A 15,144-nucleotide genomic window follows, 5' to 3' on the forward strand; every position below is an offset into this window, starting at 1 on the left:
AATCCTTCATCATCATTTCCTTAATTATGGACAATAGCACCACCAAAGTTACAAATAAAGATCAGGAAGATGCAAGTCAGGAAGCCCAAAAAGGGAAAGACTAAATAAACTTCAGCCCAGTTGCTTTCTGCTTGTGCATATGGCTTTAAATATAGAATGTGTTCATGTAGTACCTGTCTAATAGAATAGTATAAACATTAATTTAGCAAGCATAGTATAAGCCACCAGATGGAGTAGAGTTGCCATCAGAAATGAAAAGAGAAATAGAAAGGGCTTGTTTTTTCTTTCTACTTTTGTATATAAGTTGCAAGTTTTTTTAAGGTACCGTGCCAACTTGATGCATAAATCCGTATGTTAGAAGTTGTAACCCTTGACTGCAGTACATAGCTGTGTTAACACATTTCTTACTTTTTCACAATAAGGTGTGTTTTAACTTAATGTTTATGCTAGGGAAAGAGGGAATGTTTTTCCTTTTTTTCTTGCTGTGAGGTTTGCATTAACCTGAGTTGACAAACTGTATGCAAATTTAATATTTTTTTTTTCCTCCTTTCATTTTTTTCTTTACCTCATAACTTGTATCCATTTGCCATGTCGTTACTGGTAGCTAATTTTCTATTAAGTATCTGACAATTAATTCAAATACTTCTTGCTACAGTGCTTTAGAATTAGAAAAGAGGCAGAAGATGATTATGCCAAAAGCTTTTATTTGGGGATTTGTTGCTGTTGCCCTCTATTTTCTGTTTCTTTTTTTCTCTTGTTCTCCTAGGATCTTCTTGCACAAGAGCCTAAAAGCATTTAAAGTTTGCAGAATGAAAAGATGGCACAGGCAATGCTATTACCACCAGGATCTGACAGCTTCTTCTATTTCACCAAAGAATCTCTTGCAGCTATTGAAAAACGTATTGCTGATGAAAAATCTCATTGTGGCAAAGATGAACATAAAGATGATGGCAGTCATGAAGAAAATCACCCAAAGCCAAGCAGTGACTTGGAGGCAGGAAAAACACTGCCATTTATTTACGGTGATATTCCTCCAGGAATGGTATCTGAGCCCCTGGAGGACCTGGATCCATATTATATCAATAAAAAAGTAAGTGTTTTATATTAAGAGTGTAGTTAGAACACACCTCTTGAACTATAAAGCGATAAATGCTCTGGTATGGAGGTAATCAGAAGCCCTGGTTGAAAGTATTATGCAGTATGTGATATCATGTTAATTATTTTGAATACATTAGAAATATGACTGTAACTCTTCTGCTTAGGTTGCTTTTTTTTTTTAAAAGAGCTTTTCTTTTAATATCTAAGGTTTCCTTATGAAGATATTTTGAATTAGTAGACTTTGCATTAGATGTCCTTTAATCTTTTCAAATCTAATTGAATGCTGAAGCATTTGAAAACTTTCTCTCTGTCTGGCTACTCTGTTCCTGGGGTTTCTAGGAAACATAGACAGTACCCGAGATCTAGTTGAGTAGGGTAGTCTTTGGACAAAGTGCTCGTTCAGTCATCTGCCAAAACAATCGACTGTCAAACATTCCTTGAAATCTCATAGCAATATTTGTTTTACAAAAAGATAAATGTTAAAATCTATTTGACTAGGGAGGGACATAATAAAAAAAAAAAAAAGAAAAAATATTATTATCACATATTGCCAGCTTCATGTGATGTGATTTCTATGGATTGGTAACAGCTTGTGTCAGTTACAGATGTGGGTTTGTTATGCTAGAGTTTGCTTCAGGACCACTGCAACTGTTCTGAGTCTAATGGGGAGGATTTGATTTTTCTGACCTGTTATGTTTTCCTAATGATTTTAATAGCAATTCCCCAGCAAGTAATCGCTCCCTGCACTGCCCCATGAAGAACATGAAGACAGTACACTGGTAGGACAATTTGAGGTCATATGCCCTCCATAATAGTATGTTACAGAGCAAAGAAGTTCTTGAAAGTCTTTGCGTCATTCCTCTTAGAATCACTTTACATCTGCATGGATGCAAAGTTTTCCCAGAAATTTTATAAAAATGCTTTGGTTTTGTTTAATGTGAAAGAGGATTTGTGGCTCAGTATCAGTTCAGCAAAACAGCATACAAATAACATTCATGTGAGTAGCCCCACATTCACTTCTCGTACAGGACTAAGTGTAAAGACTAAAACTGTACTTTGTGTTTCAATATTGGGTCTATGTTATAGGACCAATATAGATGTGAAGACAAAATCTAAATTTATATACACGTACTGTAACATGACTCAGTTTCTTCTATAGATATAATGATAACAAAAGAAGAAAAGAGCGAGGGTGATGACTTTAGCAAGTACAGACGAAGATGTTTTTATGTAGGTGTGAAGTGGAATGCTGTTCAGAATGAAAGCAAAATTGAGTTTACATTCAAAAGGCAGTACAAAATAAGAAGTGAATGGTTATTTTATTGTGCAAATCAATAAAATGCTTGTTGAATTAAAAACATAGAACAGGTTCTTGAAATTAAGTACTGCATAATCAACAGATTGGTATCTTGCATGTAAGTGACCAAAGAGCTATATTACCTCTGTAAGAAGCAACTAAGTTAAAGCAGTGTTTTTTTCTAGTACAGAACGTTGATGACTAATAATCAGATGTAGGTTTTTTAGTTTCGTTTTTGTTGTTTCAACTTCACGAACGCTACTGTCAAATGATCTATTTCTTTTACAGTGGAATATCATTAGAAAACAGAAAGATTCCATGTTAAAACCTGCTTATTTCCACATAGTAGCCTTTTGGGAGAATGATCATAAGATGTAGATTAAATTAAGATTTTATTAGATGACGTTTTCATTGTTTCTCCTAGTCAAAATAAAAAATGGTTGCGTAAATGGTACCAGTGATGACTGCACAGGCAATAAAGGCAGTAAAGTCTTTAAAAGTCGAGGGTGTCTCACCTCAGAAGCAGTTTTGAAGTGCTGAAATGGTTAAATAGTTGCTCATAAGTACCCAAAAATGATTAGTTAGGTGCTTTGTTTTGCATTGCCAGCTTTGATCTGAAGTGCAGGTAATACAGCTGGATTAATTTTAAATGTTAAAAATGACAAATTTTTAATTATATTTTTAATGTAATTACATAATCCTGGAAAATGCTGAAAGGAAGATTTTGTTTAAGAGGACAGAGACAAAGAATATATGGTGTTCAGTTTTCATTGCTTGTGAAAATTTAGAATCTGATATTTGCTTGTATAATTCTACTGAAAAGAAATTTGGCTACTTATGTCTGTGTAAGTACAGCCTCTATTTATGGCAAGGTTGCTAACATGTATCCTTAATTTCCTATTTCCTATCTTTCCCCTGCTCCTTTTGTGGTTTGGGTTTTTTTTTTTGTTTTTTTTTTAAGACATTTATAGTATTGAATAAAGGGAAGACAATCTTCAGGTTCAGTGCCACACCTGCCTTGTACCTTTTATCTCCTTTCAATATTATTAGAAGAACAGCTATTAAGATTTTGGTTCATTCATATCCTTTTCAAGTGGTTTCTTGAAAATTATTACTGGTCTTTTTAAATTTTTAATACCACTGGGTTTTCTTGTTTAGTGTTTAAATGTGTTCCTGCCCTTAATTCTTTCTCTCAAAGTGAATCAGCGCTAAGATTTGTCACTTTAACCCTCTGATTAAATTCAGAGGAAGAGATGCACAGCATGTATACTAGATTACAGAGTTAGTGGTATAGCCATCATTATTGTGAAACATCTTTGCATTATTTATGACATTGCTCGTGATAGTAAACTGATTTGTATCATATATGTTGTCAGTATTCTATAGCCTGGTCAATTCTTCATGTTTTGTGTGATGCAAATTCAGCATTAAAAAAGAATAAGTTCCTTAACTACAGTCAACATTGTTCAGCATGCTCATTATGCTCACTATTTTGACAAACTGTGTATTTATGACATGGAATAACCCTCCAGACTGGGCAAAGAATGTAGAGTAAGTATACTTAAATTAGCTAATAATTTCTAAGTGGTTTAAAAATGAAAAGCTAGATTAGGAGCTAGACCATGTAGTTTTACTTACGCTTGTGTGTAACACCAGTATTCTCCTTTCTCTAGGCTAGAGTTTGGTCCTAGCTGCAACTCGAAGCAGCATAGACCTGTAAGCTCTAGGAAGGAAAGAAGCTGTGATATTTTTAACCTTTTTCTCTGAACAAAATTGATTAATACTCTTGTTCAGAATGTTTGTACAAGTAATGTTTTTATGCATTCTCCCTCTTGAGCTGTTCCTTTAGCATTTTTATTAAAAAAAGAAGGGGGGAAGAAAATAGCCATTCAACATGAAACTGCTGCTTTTCAGTATGGAAGATGCTTTCTGTAGCCCCTATGAAGCACCTTAATTTTGTGTAACAAAATCTAAAAATGGGACACACACCCTACTTAAAGAAAATACCTCTGCTGATGATTATTGTTTGACATTCTCAAGTTTACCTGGTCAGCCATCAGGTAACTTTAGTAAACACTAGGTTTCACTTACCCATGGATTTTATTTCTGACATAGCAACCATGCTGAAATTTTTATTTTAGCAAAAATATTTTCTTTATGTTAGTCATGATTATTATTATTCGTGCTGAAATTTCAGAACTTTATATGACAGAAACTACAAAAATATGTTTCAGATAAAATAAATAAACAAAACCAATTACCTTGCAGAAGAATGGTGGGAAAACAGTGATAGTTTATGTGAGTTTGTAACTGCTCTTACAGTGCATGCACTAATCACTGTTTTTGAGTGATTTTCCTTTATGCCTGTGATGATGTATCACTGAACAACAATCTTTAACTTTTGGATGTTTTCTTATAGGTACACTTTCACTGGAATTTATACTTTTGAATTTCTGGTAAAAATCCTTGCAAGAGGCTTCTGTATAAATGATTTTACTTGCCTTCGTGACCCCTGGAACTGGCTTGATTTTGTTGTCATTTCCTTTGCGTAAGTATATGATTTTTTTAAAGTAAAATACCAGTTAGAACTTTTTTTGAACCTGTAATAATTTGTTTGGGTTATCTTAGCTCATTTAAAATGAATTGTAGTTGAATTGTGTTTCAACTTATTCCATTTTATTATTTTACAGTAATGTAGCACACAGCAGAATTAGTGGACCATCCCACAGTACAAAAGAGAAGTTACCACTGAACAATTTTAAATAGTATTTAAATAATAAGTCAGGGAAATACATTTCATTTTTAATTTGCGTTCAATGGAAATACTCAAGGGTGTGTTTCTTAGGGAAAACTTAATTGAAACAGGAAAATATGAATGCAAGTCTTTCACTTAAAGTTGCCCCTTCCAAAAAGAAATAGTCTGGATTACAGGTCCAGGTCAGTAGTATACACTCTACCTTAATTCTGAATAACTGTGATTTAATCCTACAGGTATATAACAGAATTTGTAAACCTAGGCAATGTTTCAGCTCTTCGAACTTTCAGAGTATTGAGAGCTTTGAAAACTATTTCTGTAATCCCAGGTAAGAAGTAACTGTGTAAAATGGTAGGCGCTCTGCATCACTTGTGTTTAATTTTTGTGTGCTGTCATTGTGTTTGTGTGTGGAATCCCTCACTACAGATATGTGACAGAGTTTGTGGACCTGGGCAATGTCTCAGCGTTGAGAACATTCAGAGTTCTCCGAGCTTTGAAAACAATATCAGTCATTCCAGGTGAGAGCTAGGTTAAACACTGAGGCTGACTGAAATTCCACAGAAGCTGAACTCATATTTTAACAGAAACATCCAGGTTTTAGTCTTCAATTTGATTCTTTTTTCTAATTCTCTAAAACACTCAGCCTCAGAGTTTAATACATTCTTGCATGAGAAATTGAATTACATAGCCTGTGTGTATTTCCATTTCATGATGTCAAGTTTTCTTTCCCACATTAAGGATCAAAATTAACTCTTTTTATTTTTCTCTTACTAATATGAATGTTACTATTTATCAAAAGCATTTGGGATTGAAAATATAAGTCTGTTGTAAAAGTTGAATCACTGACAAAGGAATAAGTTAATCAAGAGTAGCATGGGAATTGCATGATGTGTTTATTACCTTAAGATGCCTGTCTTCACCAAACCCCACCTCCAGTTGAATAGGATGCAATAGAATGCAATCATTAAAATTTCTACTACAATGCAATTGTGTTCTGGTTTTGTTTGCTGTTATAGAACCAATATATCATGTGTTGGAATAGAACACTGGCAAAGGTTTGGAGCAAGAGGCATCAAGAAGAAAATAAAATGAACAATCTTCTTTACATGTAGTTTACATGTATAGAGAGCATGAATAAAAATTTACTTCTTCATTGGAAGAGCAGGTGCTTTGGAATGTGTACCATTCAATCCCATTCATATTTTCAGATTAATTTGTCAGGAATGATGAGACTTACTGGTACCTTTTTCCTTTGGAAAATATTTTAAGGCTATTTTTGTGAAGCTGTGCATGGTATTTAATAGTGTGTTGGAGTAGTTGACATTGCATTTTAGCTTGGGTAAATATTTAATATTATAATAAAAATCTGCCTCTGTTTGCAGGCTTGAAGACTATTGTTGGAGCCTTAATTCAGTCTGTGAAGAAGCTCTCAGATGTAATGATTTTGACTGTGTTTTGCCTGAGTGTGTTTGCACTAATAGGACTGCAGCTGTTCATGGGCAATTTGAAGAATAAATGCTTGTTATGGCCATCAAAAAATTCAACATCTTTTGAAAAATACCTAGCTCCGTACTTTAATGGTACAGTGTTTGATTGGACAGCATACATTGAGAATGAAAGTAAGAAATACTGTTGTAACTTGCTAAAATTTTTTGTGTATAAACACACACACGCACATATAAGATCACCATTTCATACTATAGGCTAAAGATAAAAATCAATTAAATAGGATGACAAAGAGTAGGGATTTTTGTGTGTTGCATCTCAAACTCATACAGACATGATTGTTCTTTCCATTAACTGCACTTAGAAACGTATTTATTAGGTTAGTTTGGTTTTAGAATCACAGAATCATGCAGGTTGGATGGTCTGGATGACTGTGGAGATCCTAACTGCTGCTCAGCTGCAGGTCCAGTTAGAGCAGACTGCTCAATGCCATGTCCATTCAAGTTTTTAATATCTCCAAGGTTTGAGATACCACAGCCTCTCTGCACAGCCTGTTCCAGTGTTTGACAAGTCTCATGGTAACTTTTTTTAATATCAGTTCAGAATTTCCCATGCTCAAGTTTTGGCTAGTCACCTCTTATCCTTCCAGTGTGCACCTCTGAGAAGAGTCAGGCTCCATCTTCATTACAGCCTTTCATGTTATACTTGCAGGTAGCATGAAAACCCCCCCCCCCCATCCCCCACACCCCTTAGCCTTCTCAAGGCTGAACAAAACCAATTCTCTTAGCCTCTCCTTGTATCTTTAGGCTTTAAATAAGACAGAGAAGCACTAGATAAATAACACAGATTTCCTAGTTAAGATGTACTTTTATTATTAGGTAGAGGTAAGAAAAGAAACCAGTTGTTCTCTGTGAAATAAAGAACTCACTAGGCAAGTAGAGATTCTGGTAGGGAAGGAGATGGTATTCATCTGTATGTCCTATTGTGGTTACTAAGGAAGCTGACAAATACATCTTTACCCAGATATTTTTCAACGTTCTTAATCTCTGCAGACTGCAGTGACAACATTCAGGCTGGTTCAGAAACACACAGATACTTATTTTTTGTATTTGTCATTTTAAGTGATAGCACCAGTGAAGTTGTAATACATAATGAACCACGAGATGTAGTATAACAACTTCTAATTGCCAAAAATTTGATTCATTTTTATGTATGCGTTTGTGCTGGAAGTGGATTTACAGGATATTGTTCAGTAATTAATTGTAAAAGTAGTGTATTTAAGTAAAAAGAAATTGGTAGAATAATGGATGCTAGCTTTCCTCCTCACTGACTCAAAAGAAAATACAGTTGTGACATGCTAAATTTTGATGAGTCATATTTCCTTCCTTACTTAAAAAAGGACATTAAAGTTCTGTGCTGTTTTCTGTATTTTCAGATTTTCTTTCTGTACTTCTGAAGTTCTGGAAATTCTGTGACTGTATTTACATTTTCTGTGCAATCTATCAGTTTAGCTAGTTTATTTGGCCTAAGAAGGGATGTGAAAATGGAGTGATGATAGTGCTTTGTGGGCAATTCTGGATGATAGTTTATATGCTGTAGAACATTTGTGAATTCTCTCTTCAAATACAGTATGTAGATCCTCTATTGCCATTTTTCACTAAGTAGCAATCTAAAACTAAAAGACAACTAAAATCTTTCAGAATGTCAGTTGCTTTCTATGCTACAACTGTTGACTTTGCTGGGAGACTCTAAGGAGTGCTGATGCAGGCAAGGCAGTTCCATCTAGTTGTGTTTGTGTTCCTCCTTTCTTGTATAACCTCTTCTTAATCATTTATATGTCAGTTGCATTATAATTTCACTGGCCTCAGGTGTGGATCCTCCTAATATATTTTTCAGCATATCATATGCTGGTCAGCTGTGACTGAGTGTGATACCTTCTAGTGACTTTTCTTCACATCTGTGCATTTTCATTTATTAAGGAACAAGGCCAGATTCACTTTTTGAAAATATATGCGCAGATCTTGGATCCACATGTCAAAGTATTGGCACTGGCATTTAGATCAGTATCTGAACATTTCAAGTTTTGGCCAGCTCTAAAGATATTATAGAAGTAATAGGATTATAATTTTTCTGACATTGTATAAGTACTGTTCTTGAGTGGTAGGATTTGGGCATCAGTAGATCTGATTTAAGTGTTTGTTTTAGAATCCTCCTATCTTCATATATTCTTCATCCTGTGGGTTGTTTCTGATTATTTAAATACTACAATAGCTTTTTACCTTGTGAAAACCAAAGCTTTTTGTCAGCTTGAAAGGTACACTGAGGATATGAACTGAGGATGACGGAAGATTAGTTTAGTTGGGATAAGAGTTTTTTCCAGAACTCTCTCTGTTTTCTAGATCTCAGTGCCTGGCTATCCTCATGGTGAAAAGTTTCTCCCTATATCCAGTCAGAAACTCTCTTGTTTCAAATTATGCCCATTTTCTGTCATTCTCCTGCCACACACCAGTGAGAAGAACTTGGCTCTGTCCCCTTGATAACCTCCTTGTAGTTGCTGGGTGCTTTCTACCAACTCCCCCCACAGCCTCCCTTTCTCCAGGCTGAGCAAGGTCAGGTCCCTCAGCCTCTCCCCCCAGGGTCAGAGTTCTAGTCACCTCATGACCTTGGTGACTCTCTGCTGAACTTGCTCCACTTTATCAGTGTCGGTCTTGCACTGGGGGGGCCAAACGTGGACACACTATTCCAGATACAGTCTAATGAGTGCTGAGCTGAGGGGGACGGTCGCTTCCCTTGCACTGCTAGCTGTGCTGCTGTTCATGCAGCCCAGGAGGCTGTTGCCCTTCTTGGCTGCCAGGGCACACTGCTGGCTCACCTTCACCTTTCTCCCTGTCCGCCAAGACCGCCAGTACCTTTTCTGCAGAGCTGCTCCCCAGCTGGTCGGCTCCCAGCCTGTACCACTGCAAGGGGCTCTTCCTTCCCACGTACACAACTCTGCATTTGTCTCTGCCGAATTTTACGTGTCTCCTGTCAGGCCATTCCTCCAGCCTGCCTAGGACCCTCTGAATGGGGCCTGCCCTCACTCATATCAACATCTTCCCCAATTCGTTATCATCTTTCTTGCTGTATTCTTTTTTCTCTTTTTTTTTTTAAAGACAGCACAGGTGTTAATCATTAATAACAAAAGATATTGCTTTATTTCTGAAGTCTACCACCTTATAATTAAAAGAAAAATTCTGTGAAGTTGTTTGTAGGACAGCAGCTGTTATAACACTGCCATTGGAACATCCATCTACCTGTAAATGCTACCTTCATACTTTCAGTCACAGGATGTGCTAGTTAATGTTTCTCTGACTTCAAAACTGTAAGCCAGCCATTGTAAATAGTTCCATTTTTAGTAAGATAGGCTTTAATTGTCTGATTACAATCTAGCTACTGAATAAGAGAAGGAATTTTAAGCTTTGTACTTTCTTTCTCTCATTTACTGAACATCAGATTTTGGAAGGATATTCAGTGTTTGCTATGACTCAAGAAGAGAATATGCAATTTATGGTGTTCTAATCATTGTTCTAGGATTTTATTTTTACGTTGTGTTTTTATTTTATTCTTTAGTTTTGCAGCTTTACTTACCAGTATGGATGTGCCAGTATTTGAACCCATTATTGGAAAAATATGAATGGGAGATTATGAACGTTCAAACCATGATAACTTGAATGTAGGTTCATCCTCACAAAAAAAAAGAAAAAAACCCCACTCTTTTGGTTTATAATCATGTTGCTTCCTATTTTTTCTTTAGATCATTTCTATCGCATAGAAGGACAAAAGGATTATCTACTTTGTGGCAATAGCTCAGATGCAGGGTAAGGTACACTGAAAATTACATACTACCTGTCTAAACAAAATGTGAAAAACATCACTCTAAACTTGAAAAGCTAATTTAGCTGCCTAACTTCACAATCAATAACATGTGGTCACAGTTCATAGTAAGTAAACACTTGAATGAGTAAAATGTTGAATGAGAAAATATTTTATTGTAAATTTCTTTTAAAAACTCTTGGGTAACTAGAAAATTCCATTTCAGCACATAGATATTGCATTACCAATGTCAAGAACATACTTCTTTATCATGGATTTCATGCCATTTCTCATCTCTAAAATAGGCATGAGGCACTGGGACTTAGGACTGCCTTTTGGGAAGACATCTTCAGGATTCTTCTGTTTGTGGACTGCATGCATGGCACTGTCTTGCTCTCTCTTTGTGACAATTCTTTGTAAAAAAAAAAATCACATAATTCTGTATTCTGATGATATATCAGTCCATCCCTTGGTTTTCGTTGGTTATGTCTTTAAAACAGATGTACTTAAATCTTTTTTTGTAAACATTTTGTGTATATATGTGCCTTACTATAAGATAATTTTATGTGTGTGTGTAAATATGCATCAAATGTACATGCACATATAAGAAAAGATATCTTTATAGTGTTTTTCTGTAGAGGTTTTGGAGGCAAGAACCTCCTCTATCCTTCAAGAATGCAATAACTGAAACAGTGTGCCTACAGTTGATATCAGGATTGGATCACCTGCTATCAAAACTGATTTGTACAGTTTCAGGAGATAAAAGTATCACTATGATGGTTATTTGCTGTTGAGGAATTGGTGGAATTTGTTAATTTGACTTGACTAATTCACAAACCTGAAGAAACCAAGAAATCTGGTATGCCAACCCTGCTGACAGACAAAATTCAGCATAAAATATGTATACTGACTTTCTTTTGCATGGAATTACTGACTTTATGGAATCTCTGTGTTAAGTAAATATATTGTTTCCATAGAAGAGGTATCTCTAGAGGTAATAACAAATTGTTGGGAATAAGCTTTATTTTGTGTATAATGGTGGAAGAAGGTAGGAAGAAAGATCTTCATTTACTTGTTTGCTCTTTTCTGGCTTTTTTTAAAGAACACTCTTTTCATTTCCTCACTGATTTTTAAAATGTTGTAAGCCACAAATAGCAGCCCCCTTCACAGATTAGATCTAGTGAACCTTCATTAGAAGCTCAAGGTACAATAATTTAAAAACATTTTAGTGTTAGATGATTTTTTTTATATACATTGCTTTACTTTTTTTTTTTCTTTTTTTTTCCTCCTAGTAAATGTCCAGAAGGGTTTATTTGTGTGAAAGCTGGTAAAAACCCCAACTATGGATATACTAGCTTTGACACATTCAGTTGGGCTTTCTTGTCACTGTTTCGACTGATGACACAGGACTACTGGGAAAATCTTTATCAGCTGGTGAGTGTATAGTAAAAATTGTGGTTAATATCTTATTGGCCCCAAATCAAACATGGAAAGGCTATTCATATTTATATTACATACCATTGCTATTGTTAGCAATTGAAAATGAACAGTATTTATGAAAGGAAGCAAATTCAGTTGCAGAATTAAGCAGACATGGGCACTTACTACAGAATCTCACATGACTTCTGAAGAGGCACATGAGCGTTTTTTGATCCTTTATTTAATTTTTACAGCGTGTATTTCATTTTGTGCCTCATTATAAGATCTTATTTTCAAAAACTTTAATATTGAGTTTAAACTGTAAAAATACTCTGACAGCAAAATCTGAATCTTAATTTCTGTACTTTGAACCCTGTTTTTGATAACTAGGAATGCATGGCTTGATATAAATTACTTTTCTTACCATAGCTTTTCACTATATTGTGTGATAATCTGTTAATTATAATAAATATTATCTTTTAATTATGTAATCAGTTGTGCCATCTTTAATTCTTTTCGTTATTTCAACAGGAAAGCATGCTAATACATGCTAAGCATGCTAAGCATCCAACCTGTGATGTGTGATTTACATTAATTACTCTGATCCCACATCCTTTTCAAGATTATTAGGCATTAAAAGAGGTTTGTCTCAAAGCAGCATGATCCTTAAACGTGTTTTTCACATACGTGAATGCTCCCTTTATTTTGATTACTTTGTAATTCAGAAAGCTTGTATGGTCTTATTACAGAAGGAAGAAAACTCAATAATAGTTTTGTACTTTTCAAATTCAGTAAATGCTTATGAACTGCAGAACTGATGCATGTCTTCACCAGATGGATCGTTTCTCTTTTTCTCCTATAGACGCTACGAGCTGTTGGCAAAACATACATGATATTTTTTGTTGTGGTCATTTTTCTGGGTTCCTTCTATTTGATTAACTTGATTTTGGCTGTCGTTGCCATGGCCTATGAAGAACAAAATCAAGCAACTATGGTTGAAGCAGAACAGAGGGAGGCAGACTTGCAGCACATGCTTGAACAGCTGAGGAAGCAGCAAGAAGAAGCTCAGGTATTTTCTAACAAGTGTTTGAGCTTTAGTATATTCCTTTGCATGCTATTGGTTCAAAACAAAACCAATAATTAAATCAACGTATTAAAAAAAAGGCATTCTTTTACATACCTCACAAGTGCTTCAGACTACATTCTCTGTGGCTTTTTATTGCTGTTTAGATGTATAATGTTTAAAGCATTAATGAATTTCTGAACTGAGAACAAAAAGTACTCCCCAAATCAGAATAATAGTTTAAAAATAGAAATTTCTTATCTAGGGGTAGTATCTAGTAACCTGTTGTGATGATTTTCCAACTTCTCAGCTTAGAAATAATTGCAATACTTGTGAAATACTTGTCAAGCCTTGATTAGAGTTTAAAATACTTTTATCCATAAATTTCTGACTAATTTTTGCTACTTGTGTTACCACCAGTGAATGGAAGACTGGAAGTAGTACCCCAAAGTTTTTTCCTAACAGCAATTTAAGGAAGCTGTTACTTACAATAACAGTTAAAATTAGTTTACTAAATTGATACAGACTGAAGTATGACTCTGTTTAGCTCTTTTGTTTGCAATTACATTTACTGTAATTAATAAATTTTATTAATTTTCAAATATTTTCTAATGTACTTTGTGGCAGAACGCTGTAAGCAATGTGGGCTGACTCCATGATATGGATGTAAAGTAGAACGCTGTTCAAACAGCGACTTTCATAACTGCCCTTTTATTTTAATTCATATTACAGAATTCCATTTGAAGTTTTGCACAGGTCCATCTAGGTTTTTGTCACACATCCGGAAGTAATTTGATATAAATCTTAGGAACAAGGATTATAGCTTTCTTTAAAAAATGGTGTGATTTGTAAAGCATCACATTAAATAATTGCTGTGGCAGGCAATAGCAGCAGCTGCAGCAGAGATGACCGAGTACAGCGGTGAAAGTGGGATTGATGGACCCTCAGATAGTTCTTCAGATGCATCCAAGCTTAGCTCAAAAAGTGCCAAAGAAAGGAGAAATAGAAGGAAGAAAAGAAGGCAGAGGGAGCTCTCTGGAGAAGAGGATGACGTGAAGGATGAAAAGCTTCCAAAATCTGAATCAGATGGCAGTATCAGGAGGAAAGGTTTCCGTTTTTCTTTTGATGGGAACAGACTTGCTTATGGGAAGCCGTTCACATCACCCCACCAGGTACTGTGAATAATGCAGTTGTTATTTTGGGGGTTTGTGAGACAACGGTAATATCCAACAAACTAATGTTGCATTGTTTTAAATACTGACTTACTGTTTGTATTATTTTCTAGAGTGTACCTAAACAAACGTTTTGGTCTCTCTCATTTTATTGTTTAGGATCTGGTGGGTCTTAACATGTACAGCAGCACTGCATTTTCCCCAGAAGTCTGAGAAATCTACCTAAGGCACTGTATTAAAAATAACGGTGACAGATTTCTGGGGAATATGAATTGTTATTTTTTTAATACATAGACATACATTTTGTATATTTAAAATCTTCAGCCGGTCATTTTTTTGTTTCCTTTGCAGTCTTTACTGAGTGTTCGTGGCTCCCTGTTTTCTCCCAGACGTAGCAGCAGAACAAGTCTTTTCAGTTTTAGAGAATATGGAAGAGAGATAGGATCTGAAAATGACTTTGCTGATGATGAGCACAGCACGTTTGAGGATAATGGGAGCAGAAGAGGTTCTCTCTTTTTGCCGCGCAGACATGGTGAACGCCGCAGTAGTAACATTAGTCAGGCTAGTAGATCATCAAGAAAGCTGACAGTGTTTCCAGTGAATGGGAAGATGCACAGCACTGTGGATTGCAATGGGGTGGTTTCCTTAGTGGATGGACCACCACGTCTGTTGTCGCCTACTGGACAGCTTCTGCCAGAGGTGATAATAGATAAACCAACAACCGATGACTATGTAAGAAAGTTTTAAATTACTCAAGATTTCATGACTTTTCTTCGTTGCACCAGGCAATGTTTTAATGGAATGAAATGCTTCAAAAATGCTTGAGAAGTTGTGAATGCTTTTGCATATCTTACTGTAATGAAATGGGTTTACGGTGATTCACTCAAAAGTGAGAGGCTGAAGCATGAAAATGGAAAGAGAACAAAGTAGCACATTTTTATATACCTGCAGAGCAAGGATATGCATGCACCTGCATAGTGAATCAAATCAGTAATGTTCCATTGCTAAATCCGTTTTAGAACCCAAAACAGGGTGCTCAGCT

The 15,144-nt window shown here is 35.4% G+C and overlaps 1 protein-coding gene across 4 annotated transcripts in view; it reads left to right on the forward strand.

Moving 5' to 3' along the window:
* The first annotated feature begins 817 nt into the window (after positions 1–817).
* LOC104831609 (sodium channel protein type 2 subunit alpha-like) overlaps positions 818–15,144 on the forward strand; it is a 49,727-nt gene continuing 35,400 nt past the window's right edge. For 2 of the 4 annotated variants that reach the window (XM_010567308.1, XM_010567300.1), the window contains exons 1-11: positions 818–1,090; positions 3,357–3,475; positions 3,857–3,946; positions 4,815–4,943; positions 5,577–5,668; positions 6,533–6,769; positions 10,390–10,453; positions 11,741–11,882; positions 12,730–12,936; positions 13,812–14,102; positions 14,454–14,801. In XM_010567308.1, the coding sequence (XP_010565610.1) occupies positions 818–1,090; positions 3,357–3,475; positions 3,857–3,946; positions 4,815–4,943; positions 5,577–5,668; positions 6,533–6,769; positions 10,390–10,453; positions 11,741–11,882; positions 12,730–12,936; positions 13,812–14,102; positions 14,454–14,801 (1,992 nt within the window). Of the gene's footprint in view, positions 1,091–3,356; positions 3,476–3,856; positions 3,947–4,814; positions 4,944–5,386; positions 5,479–5,576; positions 5,669–6,532; positions 6,770–10,389; positions 10,454–11,740; positions 11,883–12,729; positions 12,937–13,811; positions 14,103–14,453; positions 14,835–15,144 lie in introns of all 4 variants that reach the window. The other 2 variants (XM_010567293.1, XM_010567317.1) reach the window with 2 other exon arrangements.

This window comes from Haliaeetus leucocephalus, unplaced genomic scaffold (genome assembly GCF_000737465.1).
Source record: "Haliaeetus leucocephalus isolate CR32 unplaced genomic scaffold, Haliaeetus_leucocephalus-4.0 Scaffold1, whole genome shotgun sequence".
NCBI lineage: Eukaryota > Metazoa > Chordata > Aves > Accipitriformes > Accipitridae > Haliaeetus > Haliaeetus leucocephalus.